General features: G+C 41.5%; 1 protein-coding gene across 3 annotated transcripts in view; it reads right to left on the reverse strand.

Annotated features, from left to right (window-relative positions):
* GLIS3 (GLIS family zinc finger 3) overlaps positions 1 to 17,734 on the reverse strand; it is a 280,584-nt gene extending 262,850 nt beyond the window's left edge. For all 3 annotated transcript variants that reach the window (XM_030567466.1, XM_030567465.1, XM_030567464.1), the window contains exons 1-2: positions 17,655 to 17,734; positions 5,649 to 6,128 (exon numbers count right to left, since the gene is read on the reverse strand). In XM_030567466.1, the coding sequence (XP_030423326.1) occupies positions 5,649 to 6,033 (385 nt within the window). In that variant the 5' untranslated portion in view covers positions 6,034 to 6,128; positions 17,655 to 17,734. The remainder of the gene's footprint in view (positions 1 to 5,648; positions 6,129 to 17,654) is intronic.
* Positions 17,735 to 18,540: the final 806 nt, after the last annotated feature.

Raw genomic sequence — 18,540 nt, forward strand, 5'->3', positions numbered from 1 at the left:
CCACACTACAAGAAGGATGTGGAAAAATTGGAGGGCAACAAAAATGATTAGGGGGCTTGAGCACCTGACTTATGAGGAGAGGCTGAGGGAACTGGGATTGTTTAGTCTGCAGAAGAGAAGAATGAGGGGGCATTTGATAGCAGCTTTCAACTACCTGAAAGGGGTTCCAAAGAGGATGGATCTAGACTGTTCTCAGTGGTACCAGATGACAGAACAAGGAGCAGCGGTCTCAAGTTGCAGTGGGGGAGGTTTAGGTTGGATATTAGGAAAAACTTTTTGACTAGGAGGGTGGTGAAGCACTGGAATGGGTTACCTAGGGAGATGGTGGAATCTCCTTCCTTAGAGGTTTTTAAGGTCAGGCTCGACAAAGCCCTGGCTGGGATGATTTGGTTGGGAATTGGTCCTGCTTTGAGCAGGGGATTAGACCAGATGACCTGCTCAGGTCCCTTCCAACCTCGATATTCTATGATTCTAACTGTCAGATGTGTCAAGCTTAGTGCTTGTTGGAATCACAGGAATTATAAATGGAAAAGACTTTTGCTGGAGGTTATGTGGCTGTGTAAATTAAAGCACAACTTGTTAAATGTGCACTTTTTTTTTAAAGGCTCCAGTTTGGTAGTTTTACTAACAAATGTACCTGGATGATTTTTTTATAATGTATCTCAAATATTTCCAAAGTCACACTCTAAAGGTCAGATTCAAGCTTCAGTTACTTCCCTGTACTTCAACTACATTGATTTCTACAGAGTTTTTTTGGTGTGATTGAAGGCCAGATTTGATTCCAAAGCGCTGATTCTCCACTACATTCAGCGTGACGGCCACGAGAAGCTGGTTGCAACTCCCTGATTCAGACATGCTCAGCACTTGTGCAAGGTATTGCTGCACAGGGCAGCTCAAAATTATGCCACTGGCATAAGATCACTAGAGGATTGGGTGTAGTAGATTAGAACATCATTCTGACACCCTTGCTCCCCTTCTTGTCCTGCCCATGCCATGCCCCTTATGCACTCCCTCTTTCCTCTTACACTGGGCATAGGAGGAGTGGATGGTGTAGCAGCAGATCAGCCGCCTCCATCAACCGTATGCCAGCAAAGAGTTTCTCTGCTTGGGGAGAATTCTCCATTAGCCATCTTCTGCTGCTTTAAGGCCACTTTGTGCTGGCCTTACTGGATTGGAAAATCCAGCCCTAAATTTGTAATCGGCAAAGTTTTAACCAACATTGCAGGAAAAACTGCAAAGTCATTTAAGTTATAGACCCTTTCTTTAAATATTCATCATTTTCAGATAGATTTTTAATTTTTGCCATGTGATATCTGAGTGTATGAATGCACAAATTCATGACTAAGAAGATTTCTGTCTCACTTTCACATCTTCTCAATAATTTTATTGAGGCATTGTTGAGTTTGAGTACTTGTGGGATTATAGCTTGGAACATGAAAAGATAAGACTATCCCCTTAAAGACACAGGTTCGTTTACCAGGCCAGAATAGGGCTCACATACCACTTCATTCTGATGACTGTAAGCCCAGTGGGACTCCAAGAACAGGAGGTTCCAAGCGTGGAATTTATGAAAATTGAACTCCTTCGAGCAGCACTATGTACAGCTAGTTCTTTTACTTGTTTGTCCCACAACGAAGCACTGTATGTGCCCTAAATGCTGCTTTCAGTGAGCTGTGAGTGACTCTTGGTTTTCAGAGCTGCTGAAAGTCTTAGCCATGACTACATCAATCACTTATTAGTAAAAGGCAGATGCTGTTGGAGTTTAAAACAAAGGGCTCGATACTGCGCTTCCATTAAGATAAGAGGAAGTTTTATCATTGTCTTCAGTGGTGCAGGTCCTGGGTTTGCCCAAGTTAACAACAAAAATTAAGTATCTAGTTGAGATTTTCAAAGCTGGCCAGAGATTAATTCCAATGGAAGATGCGTAAACTAAATCTCCTCACTGTTTTGAGTATTAAGACTCCTGTTTCTCATCATCTCACCAAGTTTATTGGGGAGCATTTTCAAAAACACTCAGTGTTGGCCTAACTCTGTTTTTATTAGTCAATGGGAGTTTTTACGATTCAGTGGCATTAGAGATAGCCCTGAAAACTGAACACTTTTGACAATCCTACCCAGAATAGGTCTTTATGTCACTTTACTATTCAAACTCACTATACTCTAATAAAATTCTCTAACAAAAAATTATAAAAATTGTCAGACCAAAGAAAACCATGACGCTATTCAGAGCAGTAGTGGTATGACCACATTCTTTGTGTTCCTTCTTCCGAGCTATTTTCTTAGTATCTTGATGGTGCTTGGGCTGGTGATAAACTATGTGTATATTTCCTTCTAGTTCAAAAACTGTCATTACAGTAAAAACACTACAGGCTTTATCCAAAGCCCACTGAAGTTAATGGGCTTCGATTCAGACTCTAATATGCACCTTTAGGTGCTACTATCATACAAACATGCAACAAAGAGGCAGTTCCTACCCTGAAGAATTTGCAATCTAAGTGTAAGACTACAGACAAAAGGTGGATAAATAAAACAGAGTGGGGGAGCCCAAGGAAACAATGAGTTGACACTGGTCAGCATGATAACAGTGGTCACAGCAAACCAGCTGCCTAACCATAATCGAGATTTTTGGAGGCATCACTGAAAACATCCATAGTTTTAAGGATGGATTTGAAGGAGGATAATGAAGTGTCTTTTTCAGTATTTACCATGAGCTCCTCCCATGCATTAGAGGAAGCATGGGTGGAAGCATGCAGGTGCTTGTAAGAATATTATAAAAATGGGCAGTCAAGGCTGGCATCATTTATGAAATTAAGATGACAGTTAATATCTCAATATTGTGTAAGAGACAATAGGTGTGTTGGGGCTATAGGTCTCAAAAGCACAGACAAGTAGCTTGTGCTTGTTGCAGTGGAGAAGGGGCAGCCCGTGGAGGGATGCAAAGAAGGGGGTGAGATGGTCACAGAGATGTTCCAGGAGAATGATCTTTGCAACAGCATTTTGAACATCCACAAACAGTGCCATAGACAAATATGATCCTTTACCAATAGAATAAAGATAGCTCCTTCTCCAAGAAGATTACAGAGTAGATGTAAGAGCTTAAATTACATTTCTGATACAGAGGTTTCTAGAGAGGAGTTTACATGCAGGATGTGAAATTAACACATAGCATAAGAGGCAGAACTGAAGCATAAAAATAGTCTTCCTATATAAGTTTTCTACTGAGATCTTACCTTTAAAATCCTACTATGTTATGGTTAGCTGTTGAGGTAATTCCTTCTCAAATAGAGAGCACAGTATTCTGTTGCCAATTATTGGCTAATCTTGCAGTATGGTTATATGCTGAGAAGTAACTCTAAAAACGGCATTGTGGGTGTCATGATTATGGTCACACAATGATTTCAAGATCAACTTTATGACGTTTCCAAATGGAAAGGTTTTTTTCTAAGTTCCAGTGTTACAATCTCACCAAGGGATATAAAAGTCACACTTGTTTATTTTTGGTTCTTGCATTATTACCATTCATAAGGAGTCTGCAAGTGTAACTTAGTTAACAATTCTACATCTGATGTACAGGCCAGAAAAAAATCCAGGTTATTTTCACATAACTGTTGACTATGTAAATGCAGGGATAAGAGGAGTAAAAATATGGAAAATATTTATTTTTGCAAGAAAAGTAAACAGCAATCAACTGAAAAAGACATAGGGAGCAGATATGTTATGCAATCACATGCCATTTGTACTGAGTCATTTTTCTGAGCATAACTACACTTTAAAGGGATGATGTCAACTTGATTATGTGAAAATGGTACATTTTTTAAATTTTCTTTCCTGAGACATCTCCCTTTAAATAATATATCCTGGAGTTTTGGTAATTATTTATTTTAATTATAAGATTTTTCTACTCCCTGTGATATTTCAAATGGTCTTTTAGGCAGGCCTCAAAGCAATACCAAGCAGGCCCAGGCCCATGTCTCTTCCCTCCTGCCCTAATCCCTTTTCTCTCAGCCCACTCTGCCTGCTGCCTCTTAAGTGTCACTTTCAGCTTTGCTGATGCGTTACTAGTGAATATCCTTTTGCAGAGCCTGAGTAGATTTAAAAAAAAAAAAGAAACTGATTGTTCACAAAGTGCTGTTAAATACACATATCTAACAATAAATTCTATTTCGGTAATATTTTTATGTACTGAAAAATCCCATGATGTCCAATATTTTCTTTATTAGATGCCTTAACCCTGTACTTGTAGCCATATTATGCAATCAATGCCACAAATGAAGTAAGGTAATACTTAACTAAAGTAACAGACATACAATAGTACCTGTTCAGACTTGTCTTTCTTATCCAGAGAATAAGAAGAAAACTGTATGTTATGGATTCTTACCATACACAAGTGCATTACAAAACATTCCTCTTAACAGGACAGAAGGTGAGTACCATTATGAATAACACTTCCTTTTGAACTTTTGCAACATAATTACAAAATAGAAATGTAGAACTACTAGTATCTTGAGCAAGCATCTTTTAATGTAGACTGTTAGTGTTTTCTTTTCTTGACTTCAGCACCAATACCTATATATATAACTTTACTAAAAAGCAATTCACATATCAGGTAGCCCAAAACATTCTGCTTTTCCTTGCATTCCAAAGAAAATATCCTGACTTTTCAACCCACTTTATCCCTTATTTAAAAGAGCAGGGAAAGTTTTCAAAAAAAAAATCCAGTATGCCCAATATGCCTGTTATGAGCAGATGTAGACATGGCATTTTCATTAAAGTCAAGAATCCCTCAAATACTGCAGCCACATACTTAGAATAAAGTTGTGAAAAGCAAGAGACAGCTGAAGCAATAAATAAGATACCTCAACCCCACTCCTCAAATTTTCACTCAGACCAAAACCTTTTCCCGATATTTGAAAATGTTTCACTTTTTTCCTTCATTCAATCTGTAATTCTCTGCATTTCCAGGACTGGAAGGGGTGGTGCCAAAATACCTAAAAATGGTACTCACTATTTCCAACCTGAATCAGATCCCCCAGTTCCAGCCTTGTTTTGCAGACTCCAGAGCTTCATGGAGTTCAGATAAGCCTCTGAAGTAGAAAATGCCTATCCAAACAGAACTGAACTCCACACCTTGTGAGGTCTGCGTCACTAGTTAGAATGACGCATACAATGGTTCCCAATCAGTAAGTCATGGCTGAAGGGTGCTCAGTGGCCAGTAGCCCTTCAAAGTATCTAAAGAGCTTTACATACTGTGCAGCACCCTTACTTCAAAAACATCAGCAACACTGCTGCTTCCATCAATGAGCAGTTGTTAGTCATTCATAGGAGGCTGTGCTCTTACATCCACTATAGAATTTTTCCTGCAGCACTTGCACAACTTTGCTACAAAAGCAAATAAAATTGCTACCTGGACTTGTTGATCTAAGATGTTGCAGTAGCAAAGCAAAGTCAGAAAACATTGATTACATGCTCACTGGCATTTTTGCACAATACAACAATTTTGGGCAATCACTAGATATTGCAACTTCTGTGGTAATAATCAAACTGTGAATTACTTAAATTTTTCTCCAGTACTGTTAAGCATGAGATAGCAGCAAAGGAAGGATCATAATCAGAAAAATAGTACTAGTAACATTAAAAATCGCTCCTACCTTTAATTGTGCTTGGGGAGAAGGTGTTCCCAAACTCCTGCTGCTTTGGTTTTAAAGACTGTGGTGCTGGCAGCCCTGGAGGCTGTGGGACTTGGAATAAAGGCTTCCCATTTGTAACCACTTGTCTCCTGGGACTTAAAGCAGGGAGGTGGATGGTACTATCAGTGATGTTGCTCTGAGGAGCTACTCCTCCTCCAAAGGGCATCTTCAAGTGGAGGCTGGTAGACAAGTTTCCAATAGCTGGGCTTGGGGTGCTGCTATTTGAAGATGGGCAAGGTGTTCCTGCATGAACTCTGATAGGTGGAATTTGCTGTCCATTGATCATCCCAGGACCATGGGGAGTACCCGCGGTCCGGTGGCTCATACTGCATGACTTCCCATTCATTGTCAAGTAGTTGCAATGATCAAAAGGTGTTATACAAATCCACAGGTATCAATGACATCAGGCCAAGGTCAATTTGTTATCCATAGTGATTAAGCCTGTTAAAAATACATAAATGACAATATTTTACACTGTAGTAAATAATATATGATGACAGGACTGCACACAATATTTAACTATATGAAAAAAAATTGATTGTGAGCAGCAAAGTATGAGCAATATACAGGCAATCAAAGAGAGAGGACAAAGCTAAATGATGACTCAGAATTGTAATAAGAAAGCCTGCCCCTTCAAAAGCAGAATTTTACAATAAGGTCAACTGTCTTCAGACTAGATAAACTAGCCATGAAAGGGAGTGAATGCTGAGCAAGTCAAGGAAGTCAGCCTGGAGTGAAAAGCAGCTGCTGAGTGGAAGTCATCACCAGGATGAGCACCACTATCCCATTCTGCCAGCCCTTCACTCTGTTGATTAAAAAGGTGCTGAAAACCAAAACAAGCAATATTCACACACATATAAGACATGAAAGAGATGCCAGCTGACATTCTAAAGGTCAGAAATACAGCAGAACTGATTGCAGAGGGTTTTTTCCCTACTACACAGCACGCGATTCTACTAGGAAAAATACTGTAAGAGTGCTCTACTGTGCCAAGTTCATAAAAATAATTGCAATCATTGCAAAGATGGATCAAGATGTAAATCTTCTAGATTCAGATTATTTTTAATGTCCTAATAAAGCGTATGGCCAAATTTTCAAAGGCAGCCTTTTAATTGTGCAAGTTTTTCCCAGAGTATTTTTCCACTTACATTTTTATGAATGTTCACATATACAGACACAATCAGATCTGTGAAGAGAAGCAGCATTTGTGGATTCAAATCAAGTGGTTAAAGATATCACACAAATGGGATAATTCCAAGTTCGGCAAAACACTCGAGCACATGCTTAATTTTAACCACCAGATTCATGTGTTTAAATTTAAGAACATGCTTAAGTGTTCTGCTGACTCAGGACTTAGATACCTAGCTGTTTTGCACAATTGCAGTTTGCACACACAAAACTGAGGCTCAAATTACACGCATTTATATTCATACAGGACTCTATTTTGCAAAAGACCAAGAACCCTGGCCCCAATCCAGCAAAACACTTAAACACATGAGTAGCCCCACTGAAACCAATGGACACAGGGCCAGATGGTTCATGATTGAAGTCCATAGGACTACGTGACACAGAGGCCGCTTGGCAAAGGGCCCCCTGTTCTTTGCAAACAACTCGTCTTATATCTGACAAACTCACTACACCAAACACATGTCTTGCAGGGTATTTATCCATAAAGTGAAGTATCTACAGAAAACTTATAACTTATGAAGACTCATTACCATTGCAAGATGAACATATAGGTAAGGCAGGATGGGTAAACTTTTTGGCCTGAGGGCCACATCAGGTTTCCAAAATCGTATGGAGGGCTGGTTAGAGGAGGCTGTACCCAAACAACCAGGCATGGGCCGGCCCTGCTCCCATCCAATCCCCCCGCCCCCCGCTTCTCACCCCCTGACAGCTCCCCCGGGACTCATGCCCTCATCCGCTCCCCCTGCTCCCTTGTCCTCTGACTGCCTCACCCCTAACTGCCCTCCATTGCCCCATCCAACCCCTCCTCTCATTCCTGAATGCCCCCCCCCCGGGACCTCTGCCCATCCAACCGCCCCTGCTCCCTGTCCCCTGACCGCCCCCGGAATCCCTGCCCCTGACTGTCCTCCCACAGCCCCATCCAATCCCCCTCTTCTTCCTGACTGCCCCCCTAGAACCCCTGCCCCCATTCAACCACTCTGTTCCCCGCCCTCTGACTGCCCCACCCCATCCACATCCCCGCCCCCTGACCACCACCCCAAACTCCCCTATCTTCTATCCAACCCCCCCTACTCCCTGGCCCCTTACTGCACTGCCTGGAGCACCTATAGCTGGCAGCACTACAGCCATGCCGCCCAGACATCCAGGACAGGCAGCCGAGCTGCCCGGCTGGAGCCAGTCATGCCATGGCATAGCACAGCACAGAGCACCAGGTCAGGCTGCGGCTCTGCAGCTGCACTGTTGCCCAGAGAGTTGCGCCGGTGGTGGGGCAAACTGAGGCTGCAAGGGAGGTGGAACAGCAGGGGAGGGGCCAAGGGCTAGCCTCTCAGGCCAGGAGCTCAGGGGCTGTGCAGCAGGGTCCCGCGGGCCGTAGTTTGCCCACCTCTGATTTAAGGAATAATGTAACTATATTGACAGTATGCTTTATGGTCTTGGAGTAAAAGTTAGTCACCATGGGATAATATTTTTTTGGTGATGACCAATTCAGACAGAATGGAGCTGTCACCACTCTTTGGTTAGCTGTTGGTATAATGCAAGATTAATTGTCTAGTCTTACTCCATCCCAAGACTATCCATAGAAACCCATCAGAGACAACTGCAAACAATCAAAATCATCTGGAAGTTAAAAAGCGGGGAGCAATGTTTCAATAGAAAGGGACTCTCCCAGAGACAAAAGACTGTTTCAGTATATCACAGAGTGGGAAAAGACGCTCTGGGTTCATTCACTGAGGAAATATCTTGTGTCTTGTGGGGCAAGAGTGTTTTCATGAAAGTTTGGATCCTGTTTCCTGTAAAGTCAACCAGCTCTGCAACAGACTGAACTTTGAAGAGAAACTACTTTATTAGATAGGAAAGGTAACTGTTAGTAAGAGTAGACCCTGGTTTGCGTTTTATGACTTTGTTTTGTATTGTAACCATTTGTTTCTACCACTCTGTCTTGTTTCTAGTTGAATCTCTACTCTTTCTAAAATAAAGCTATTTTTGTTTTCGTATAAGTGCTCATAAGTGACGTGTGTTATACAGGAGTGATGATTTAAAGTCCGATCAGTAAACTGGGGCACATTGCTCCTTTGGGGGCAGAGGATCTGGGATTTCTCTGAGTAGCCAGTGTCAGGAGCTAGAGATCACAGGGGAACAGTTCAAGGGAACTCGGGGACTCAGGCACATCTCTTGTTAACCTGCAAGACAGACACAGGGTGGCATAGCCCACAGAAGAGCGGCTGAGTGGCTGAAAGGCTGGTGATGTCACAGAGCTACCACTCAGTTACTACTAGCAAGACTCCCACATGCTGGAGGCTGGGATAACAAGCTGACTCTCAGTGCCAGGTACTCAGAGAGCCATCACAGACTACTCCACTCACATGCTTAAAGTTAAGAACTTCAGTCCTACAAGGTCTAAGCACTATGGCCCTGTTCTGTCCAAAAAAACTAAGCATACACTTAACTGCTTTGATGATTTGGGACCCCAGTGCTCAGCACCATGAAGATCAAGTGTGTGTGTATTTTATATATATATAATGTTTAATATATATCAACTAGACACATACATATATACACACATGCATACACATATTTCAGTTTGTTATTCGATAACAAAGAGTCTAATCCTATTCCCTTATTTTTCATTTTTTTATATTACAAGAATGTAAATTAGAAAACATATTGGTTAAAAAGCAGTATCATTTATTTTCACGCATGGCTGCAACATAAATCACATTTTGCAATTCAACCAAGGACAGACAGAGCTGAGTGTTCTTAGATTCCCAAGGTTCATTTTAGTAAGCAGAATGTACTTTGCCCTAACACAGGTGACTGGCTCTTTAGAAAAGAGCTTATAAACAAAAAGCTGTCATGCTGTTGGCAAGGCTGTACACTACAGCAGTATAAATCAGCAGCAAGCCAAAATCATTCTTGTCTATAATTTTTAACTACATTAGAAAAGTGCAAACATAATAAAGAGGAGATTATACATGACAGGTTTATTACTTTTGTTCACAGTATATTTAGATTGACAGAAGCATATTTCTATACAATATATATACCTAAAGGGCCCTATCAAATCCAGGTCAATATATTCCATGTGTTTTTAATACTCTGATTTCCTTGTTATTTTTCCTGTAATACTGTATGCTACAATAAGATGCAATACTTGGATTTGTTTTTGTCATACTTTTATCATATGTTACTGTTCTTCACACTTACAGATGAAATTTACTATACTTCACTGGATTTCAAGCTAACCATTGTACCAATATAATTAATTAATTTCAATTATACTTAAGTTGATGTTCTTCACTTGATAGGTATGTGTAACTTTTTACTACTGATTGAAATTTATGTGCATGGAAGAAAACACACCTATTAGTCAACAATATTAAAGGGACACTGTCAAAATAAATATATATTTTAAAATATAAAAATCTATGTGACTAAAAATACCGTAAATTTTCCAAAATAAGCCAATTTTTAATAATCTAATTTGCTTTTCACCATCTCTGCCCCTTTCTTCTTTTTCATACATACACATAATTTATATTTTGAACCGCAGCAAATTTACAGCACCTGCAGAAGTCCCCCATATCCTCTGTGGTGAAGGCAATTGCAGATAAGTCATTTAGCTTCTCTGCAATTTCTTCCTTAGTTTCCTCATATTTCTGTCACAGGTACTTACCTGCCCCCCAAGACCGTAGTTTCTGACTGCCTCACAATCTTTAATGTATTTATCCTCACAACATCCCTGTGAGGTAGGAAAGTGCTATTATTCCAATTTGACACATGGGGAATTGACGCACAGAAAGACTAACTAATTTGCCCAAGGTTACAGAGGAAATATCTGGCAGAGCAGGAAACTGAACATGGGCCTCCTGAGTTCCAGGCTAGTAGCCTTTCTCCCCTTTACTCCCAGCTAGCTTAGCAGACCCACTGATTCTCTTACAGGTTTCCTGATTTGGATATACTTTGAGAATGTTTTTGTGTCTTTGGCTATTTGCTCTTTAAATATCCTCTTCACCCTCATTTCCATCCTACACTTTACCTGGCATAGTTTATGCTGCACTCTATTGGCTTCACTAGGGCTGGATTTCTGCTTTCTGCAGAATACCTGTTTGGCTTAAATAATCTCCTGAACTACGCCATTTAGCCCTGGTGGGGGGTTTGTTGTTGTTGTTTGTTTTTTTCCACCAGCCCATCCTACTTATTTTTTTGGTTAACGGTGTGCATGACTTCTGTGACTGTTTACATATACTTTTGTAGCCTCCATGCCAAACATAAGGATTTTAACTGCTGTAGTTTTTACTGTAGGGTATTTTTAATTCCCTTCCTCATTGGTAAATCCACTGGCCTAGATTTTGTTATGACTTCTCTCAGAAATGGTGAAATTAATTTTATTGGGGTCATTATTACATAGTCAGTCAACAAGTGTTATATTTTGGACTAACTCCTGTCTGCCACTTCAGGCTACCTTGGAGGAGGACCCTTATGTGCACTCAAATCAGTGTTCCAGGAAGCCACCATTTATTCAGCTGAGAAATTGCTTCTCTAAACCTTGCCCCATTTTGATATTTGACCAATGTACATCTGTAGTTGAAGTTATCCTTTGCTAGTTTTATTACATTTAGTCCTTGTGTACATGGCAAATTAAATCAATGGAACTATATCAGTCAGCATTCACACTCATTATTTCAGTTTAAGTCTGTGTGCACACTCTCTTATTTCAGTGTCTTTACATTGATTTTGTTAATCTGATAAGGAAACAACTTAAGTTATATTGCTATAAAAGCACTGTTATACAAAAATAAGTGTTTTCACACAGAGACTTAAAACCGAATTAACTAAGGATGTAAAGCACAACAGATATTGCTGTTTTGGTTCCATCAACCATATTAATAATGCCTTAATTGCAATTTGATCTCCCTCAACATTATGCATACAGTATCCCTCTTCTGATCAGGAAGCCTCTGATGAAAGGATAAAAAAACTGGGCATGTTTAGTCTTGAAACAAGACAACTGAGGGTGGGACCTGATACCTGTCTTCAAATATTAAAAAGAGGACAGTAATCAGTTGTTCTCCATGTTCACTGAAGGGAGGACCAGAAGTAATGGGCTTAATCTGCAGGGATGATCTACATTTACTTGGTCCTGACACAGTACAGGAGGCTGGACTTGATGACTTCTCAAGATCCCTTTTAGCCCCACAATTCTATGATTGCATAAGTCTGCTATTATTTGTATGTGGCTTCAGATTTATATCCATACACATTCTACTGTATGGTCTTTATCACTTAGAAATATTATCTGACTAGATTCTATGGAATCTTTTATAATAGTGCTACTCCTCTCCCTCTACAGCTCAGTTTGCCCATCCGGGTAGATTATAGTCAAGTATTATAATATCACACTGATTTTTATCATTTAACAATGTTTCAGTCATGCCTATTACTCATACAGGCACCAGTTCAGCAGAGCCTGTAAGTGTGTGCTTAAGACCATCCCTACTCAGCAAAGCACTAAAACATGTGCTTAACTACAAGTCAGTGGGCCTTAAGCACATGCTGAAAGTTAAATGCATGCTTAAATGTTTTGCTGAATAGTAACTGACTGCTGACTTAGACCTATAACCACGCCCTAACATAGTTTAAAAAAAAATCCTTCTAACCATATTAATCATGGAAAATGTAAGTATACTGCATAAAAGAAATCATGGAATACAAAATTAAAACTGAAACATGTAAATACAGATGTATCAAATGTAATATCTTCAATCAACTTACCATTCAGAATTTAGAGAGACAAAAATATTACCAATAAAATGAAAACTGTCCTGAGATTGTATTAATTTATTAGACAGATTTTGCTTTACTGTAACATCATCAGATATGTGATATAAACATGAGCATTTTATTTTCTCTATAGTTTGAAAATAACATTTAAAAATGGGTAAAGTCCATTCTTGGGTCTATTCTTCCTCCCACTGATGTCTGCAGAAACATGATTAGGCCCACTATTTTTAAAACTGTATTTTATTTAGCTGACATCATTGTTACTAACAACATGACAACAGTTACTCAAAATGCACATCTGACTCATGAGTCTACTCTCAGTAAACCACATAGTATGACTTAAATTCAAGCTGCAGAACTGGAAAAACTGAATCAATTCCTTCATAAAGAGAAACAAAAGATGAATTCACCAATATCTGTGCCCCTACTATGGTATGCATACACAGTATAAATACACTGAGGATAGTCCTCTGGGAAGATAAAACTCATTGACTTCAATAGAAGTAAAGTTAGACCAATGCTGAGTGTCTGAAAATCTTACCTGTACAATTTGATCCTGTAATCCCTGTTAAGGAAAAAATTCCCAACAAAGTCAACAGTAGTTTTGTTTGAGTGAGAGGAGCAAGTCTGGGTCCCTATAAGAGAATAGGCCAACAATATTTTATGGGTCTAACTTAAATCATCAAAAATACTGAACATTCAAGGGTTCATATTCTTATGCTATTTGACTCACTCTGTTGCAGCTCTTACAGTACTCTAGATAACATTGTTTGGAAGAAACTCAAAAAAAAGACTGATCCTTTCTGAAGTGTCTTCTCTCTGGAGATATTCAGATTTTTAATCTTATGTTATGCATTTTTTTGCATTGCATCTCAACAAACCAGGACAATAAGTATTATTAACCAAAGATTTCTTGACAAAAGTACGAATATACAAAACCACTACATGATGTGTGAGTTTATATTGCTCTGCACATAACACTACCTAACATAAAGCCACAAAAGCAAGAAGACTGAAAGTGAAGGCATCTAACAGTCCCTATTATCTACTCCTCCACCCAGAGACACACACCTCACCTCTGGCACAACCAGCATATACCTCAGATAACACCCCACAACCATAAAACTCTGCCCTTGTAGGAATGCAGCCTTCCAGCTTCCCTTCCCTAAGCTCCTCATCACCACTCACAAACCAGCCTGCCTCCAGACTCTCTCCCTACTATCTTTTCTGCACAGGTCTTTAAAAAACACCATGCACTTATGTTTGGGTAAGGGGGTGTTGGAAGGGAATGGAGCTGTCATGATGGCCACTCAAATTGATTAGCAAAGCTCCCCCTCTGACAAGAACACTGTTCTTCACCCTACAGGTTTCCCTGCTTGCTTCTTGACTGTCCATTTTAGCTTGAAGTTGTCAGGCAAGAGGTCTTCAGATAATATGGCCTCAATCAGTCTTTCACAGCCATCAGTCAGTCAGAAACCCATACACATTACCCCCACTGAAATGGTGAAAAGTCAGTACCCTCCTTCACATCATGTCCAAGGCCTGATGAGTCATTGGGTAGAATCCTGTACTCACCCTGAGAAGGAGAGGGATTGGATGCCAGTACGTGCTACGTCTGCCTCCAGTTTTGGGTTTCTTCCCCTGAACCATCAGAAGCTTCACAGTCCAAGTGGGCCTTGTGGGCTTCTGCAGTTTCTGTGTCACAGATGCTGCTGGGGACAAGATTTAGTCTACAGTAGGCTCAAACTTAGAAGCTGATTTTCCTTAACATATGAGGATGTGTGTTGTGAATTGGAGGTCAGGATAAAGCCCTTTCTAGGGTTATCTGGCTCTAGTTCAAGGATCACACAATGGTATTGCTATTAAGTCACTAATAAAAGCTGAAATCCACATTTTTCCTCCTTAAATGGCTGGAACTTACGCTTTACAAGAGACTTTTAAACCATGTTAATTCATTTAAGTATTAATTTGAATAAAAATGATTTTAAATCATCCAGAGCAGAATTCTTTCATTCACACTAGTATGAATCTGAAATAACTCGGAGTCTATCCCCGGAGTAAATTTACACTGATGCACCTAAGAATAAAATCTGGCCTCTTAACTTTCAGACTCCATCTAAACTGATATAATCATTACAAGAAAATAAAATAAAGTACTGAAGAAAGTACACAAACCCACAGATGGCATTATTCTCTAAAGCCCTTTTCACATTAGAGCACACACTGTGCTAAGTACAGCCATGTTTGAAAACTTGTCAAGTCAGTTTTAAGCAGAACTATGTCTGACACCTAATTCCAAACACTTGTAGTGAGCAGACTGTGGATCTCTGATGTGGAGAGGTCAACAGCCCCAGGCCCAGTCTTATAAATCCATACTCGTGAAAAGTCTTTACTCCCCATTCACAGTTCCATTAGCCCCCACCCCAGTCTTCCATTGCCAACCACCAGAGCTAGCTATAGTGAGCTCCAGTGCAGAAAGGACAACAGCAGCTGTGTATGTTTTTGCCACCCATGTTATCTACCCTACTCAGAACAGGCTTAGATTACAGGGTGGTAGAATCACAGGCACCATTGGCATCCCCTGGACACTAGATCTCCCATTGTGGTTAATGCAGTGGTGAGAAATATTAAGAAAAACAGCAGTGGAGATGCAGCCTCTCTCACTTTCTCTTTCCAAAGCTTTTAATTAAAAAGTTAACAGTTTCCAACAAACTATCTTAGTGTCTCAGAGAAGGAAAACGATATCCAGTTGAAGCCTGGAACAGAAATGACAACTTAGCGAAGTTTAACAAATAGAAATTACCAGTGACACAAAAAGGCCTGAAGATTAAGCTGTCACTTTGGTGAGCATTGAACGGCTCTGTGGCATTTCTTTGATGTGATTGACACTTGTGGGTTGCATCTGGATTACAGGAAGTGCAGGATTGTTGTTTTGTTTTGTTTTTAAAGGGGAAGATTTCTACCATCTGGAGAGAAACCGAAGTGTAAGGGGCAGAACTTAGCTCTAAGGAGAGCTGGGAGAAGCTTTTCAAGATTCTGACAACATTTTTTCAGGAAAGCATTCACAAAAGCTCCCAAAGAAACCTATCCATCTATTTTAATCAGCTGCAGCCCCCTTCCTTTCCTAGAAGCACTGGTGCAATGGGGTGCCCACTGCGGCTGTTCACCTTTTGGCTCTGGTTTGCAGCTGAAATACCAGCACCAACCCTGGCTACAGTGAGATCCTTCCCCAGCTCCCACTCTTCCCTGCTGGAGGGGGACAGGAACCCCCTGACTCCCACTGCTTCCTGCTTCACCCATTCCACTGTCCTCTGCTGGAGGGGAAGGGCAGTGTCCTCGGCTAATGGCTGGGTACGGGGACTATCCCCAGCTCCCGAGACTGCAACGGGGACGGTACAATCAGATCTGCAGCCACGCTGCCTCTGGTCAGCTCCCCACCCGCGACCCCCTAGCAGCAGCGCTGGCTACCGAGCGAGCGCACCAGCTACCTGGGCTCAGCCTTAAACGCGCTTCTGAGGCTGGCTTAAAGGAGGGAAGGCGCCCTGGTAAACTGACATGACCGCTCAGGTGGATTTCACACCGCTGGGGCCACCATGGGGCTTCTCATCCGGGCTGCGAGCGCCCCTGTCTCCCGTCCTCTCTGCGGTGCTCTGAATATGGCATTTCAGTACAGCAGAGACTGATGTGTGCGTAGAAAAAATCAGCCGACCCCTGCCAACGGGTATAGTAATCTATTAAATGCACCATCTATATGGAGATCATACGGGTACCGGCCAGTTGCCAAAGGGTAAATATGAGTCACTTGCAGTGTCAATATCACCCCCGTGCTTTATTCTATTCTGTGCCCGCAAACAAACGCAGGGGAGAGCATCAAACAGTCATTTTCTTTCCAGAGTTCAAAATTTCCTCCTCAAGGTATTAAGTCTCGGCTTAATCATCGACACGATGACAAATCCCCCGGAGTCAGAGAATACTTGTGCCAACTTTCCAGACATTGCTATTTCTCTTTCTCTACAGCAGACTTCTTATAAGTGAGTAACTTCGAAGTAACTTCACCACAAGATTTAAAACAAACAAACAAACATTGAAGCCTGAGAGAAGACTGCTGCAGACTCATGCTTTCCAAAGGCAGACTGGGCAGTTTGCAGAAAAACGTCAGATAATGCATAGGACTGGAGCTGAGAACCAGGATAAAGTCCCTTACAGTGGGGATGAGACATGGGAATAATATTTGACACTAGGCATGAATAAAATGTAAACGCATATGTTTGCTGGAGAGCTGACAAAAACAGAGCGTTGAAGGGTCTTACATATAATTGTTGGGTGTGTATACATATCCCAACTCTAGCATTTACACACGCTCACACACACTCTATAAAACAACGAATATATATTACAACTACACGTAAAATAAACTATAACTAATGAAGACTTAATTGCCTGCATATGTACACACAGCATTTATGAGACAGCATTCCTCATGTCATTCATTCACCCGGTTCTTACTCTTCCCTAAAATCCCCTTAGGTCTAAAGTTTACACTAGTTACTAGTTGACAAACTACCAAGCCTTTGCTTTGCCTGTAAGATTTCATGAGCCTCGTCTCTTGTCAATTAACCCTTCGCCTCCTCCTGCAAATAAATCTCACATCCGTCTATGGTCAGATTAAAGCAGCCACCGCCCCTTTCATTTTTACACATTGTCGTTCTACTATACATACAGCCATAGGTACATTTCAGTTTCCTTGTGGGAAGTTCTATTCTGCCCACGTCTCAGCTGATAAGTAAAGCACACTCTACCTTTCCCTCTGAAATACACTTCCCCGTGAAGAAGGAGAGGAGGCGAGTGTGTATACAAAACAGTTAAGACTCCACAGGATTGCTGCTGCTGCCGTGGTGGTTTTGCTAACGTGCTTCTCTTAACTTGGTTTGGTGGTAGGTCAGCTTTTACTTTTCTGTGCGTGCGCCTGCAAGCAAAGTTCCTATGGCAGCATCCACTTACCAGGTAACCAGGTTTTCCACAACAAAGCCCAAGGTGCATATTCCTTCTCCAGGCAGAGCCTGTCTCTCCTCTAAGAAAGAATGACCGCAACTAATTGCAAGGAGAGAGCCGAATAAAGAAAAGCAACTTTGGTTCCCTTCAAACACACTTGAGAGAGGCTATCCACGTGAGCATGAACAGTTTCCATCAGGTCTCGGGAAGACACATACAAAGAGAGGAGTGGGAAAAGTTGCTTTTTCTTTTCTTGTGGGGGGGAATTTGGTTTTACAAAACTTGAGGGGCTCGCCTCTCACTGCCGGGTCCCGCAGTCAGTGTCCGTAGGTGAGGAAGATGAAGTTGACTTGTTTGATGATGACTTTGCTAGCTCACTGCTGTAATTTTGTTCCTGTGATGGGAGAGGTGCTGTCTGTCCACGCTTGCCTGGGGAAGAAGGGCGACCGGGCTGCAAGCGCCAGGAATTGGGAGACCCGTGCTCTCCGCTGGTTGTATCAGCGCTGTGTGGACAGGGGGATTGCAGTACAGGGAAGGAGGCGGGGGGTGAATGCTTAAGGGCCGTCAGCCAGCAGCCTCCCGAGTGCCAGAGCCTAGGAGGGGAGGGAGGGGGCAAGGGGGCGGGTAACTGCTGGTCAGCCGGTTGGCTAATTCAAAGACAGAGTGTTTCTCTCCCCCTCGGCACTCACTCTGACTCAAACACACGGGGAGACTGGGAAAGAGAAACTAGGCGACTGACAGGCTGGTGACACTTCCCTGCCTTCCTGGGCATTCTTTATAGTTGTACTTGATTTGGTGTGAATAAGGGTAGATCTATTTCCATGTAATCCCCCTGCACTGCTTCCTGGTTCTGGAAACATTGAGAGAGAACATGGAAAGCCCAGTAACCTCTCAG

Source organism: Gopherus evgoodei, chromosome 6 (genome assembly GCF_007399415.2).
Source record: "Gopherus evgoodei ecotype Sinaloan lineage chromosome 6, rGopEvg1_v1.p, whole genome shotgun sequence".
NCBI lineage: Eukaryota > Metazoa > Chordata > Testudines > Testudinidae > Gopherus > Gopherus evgoodei.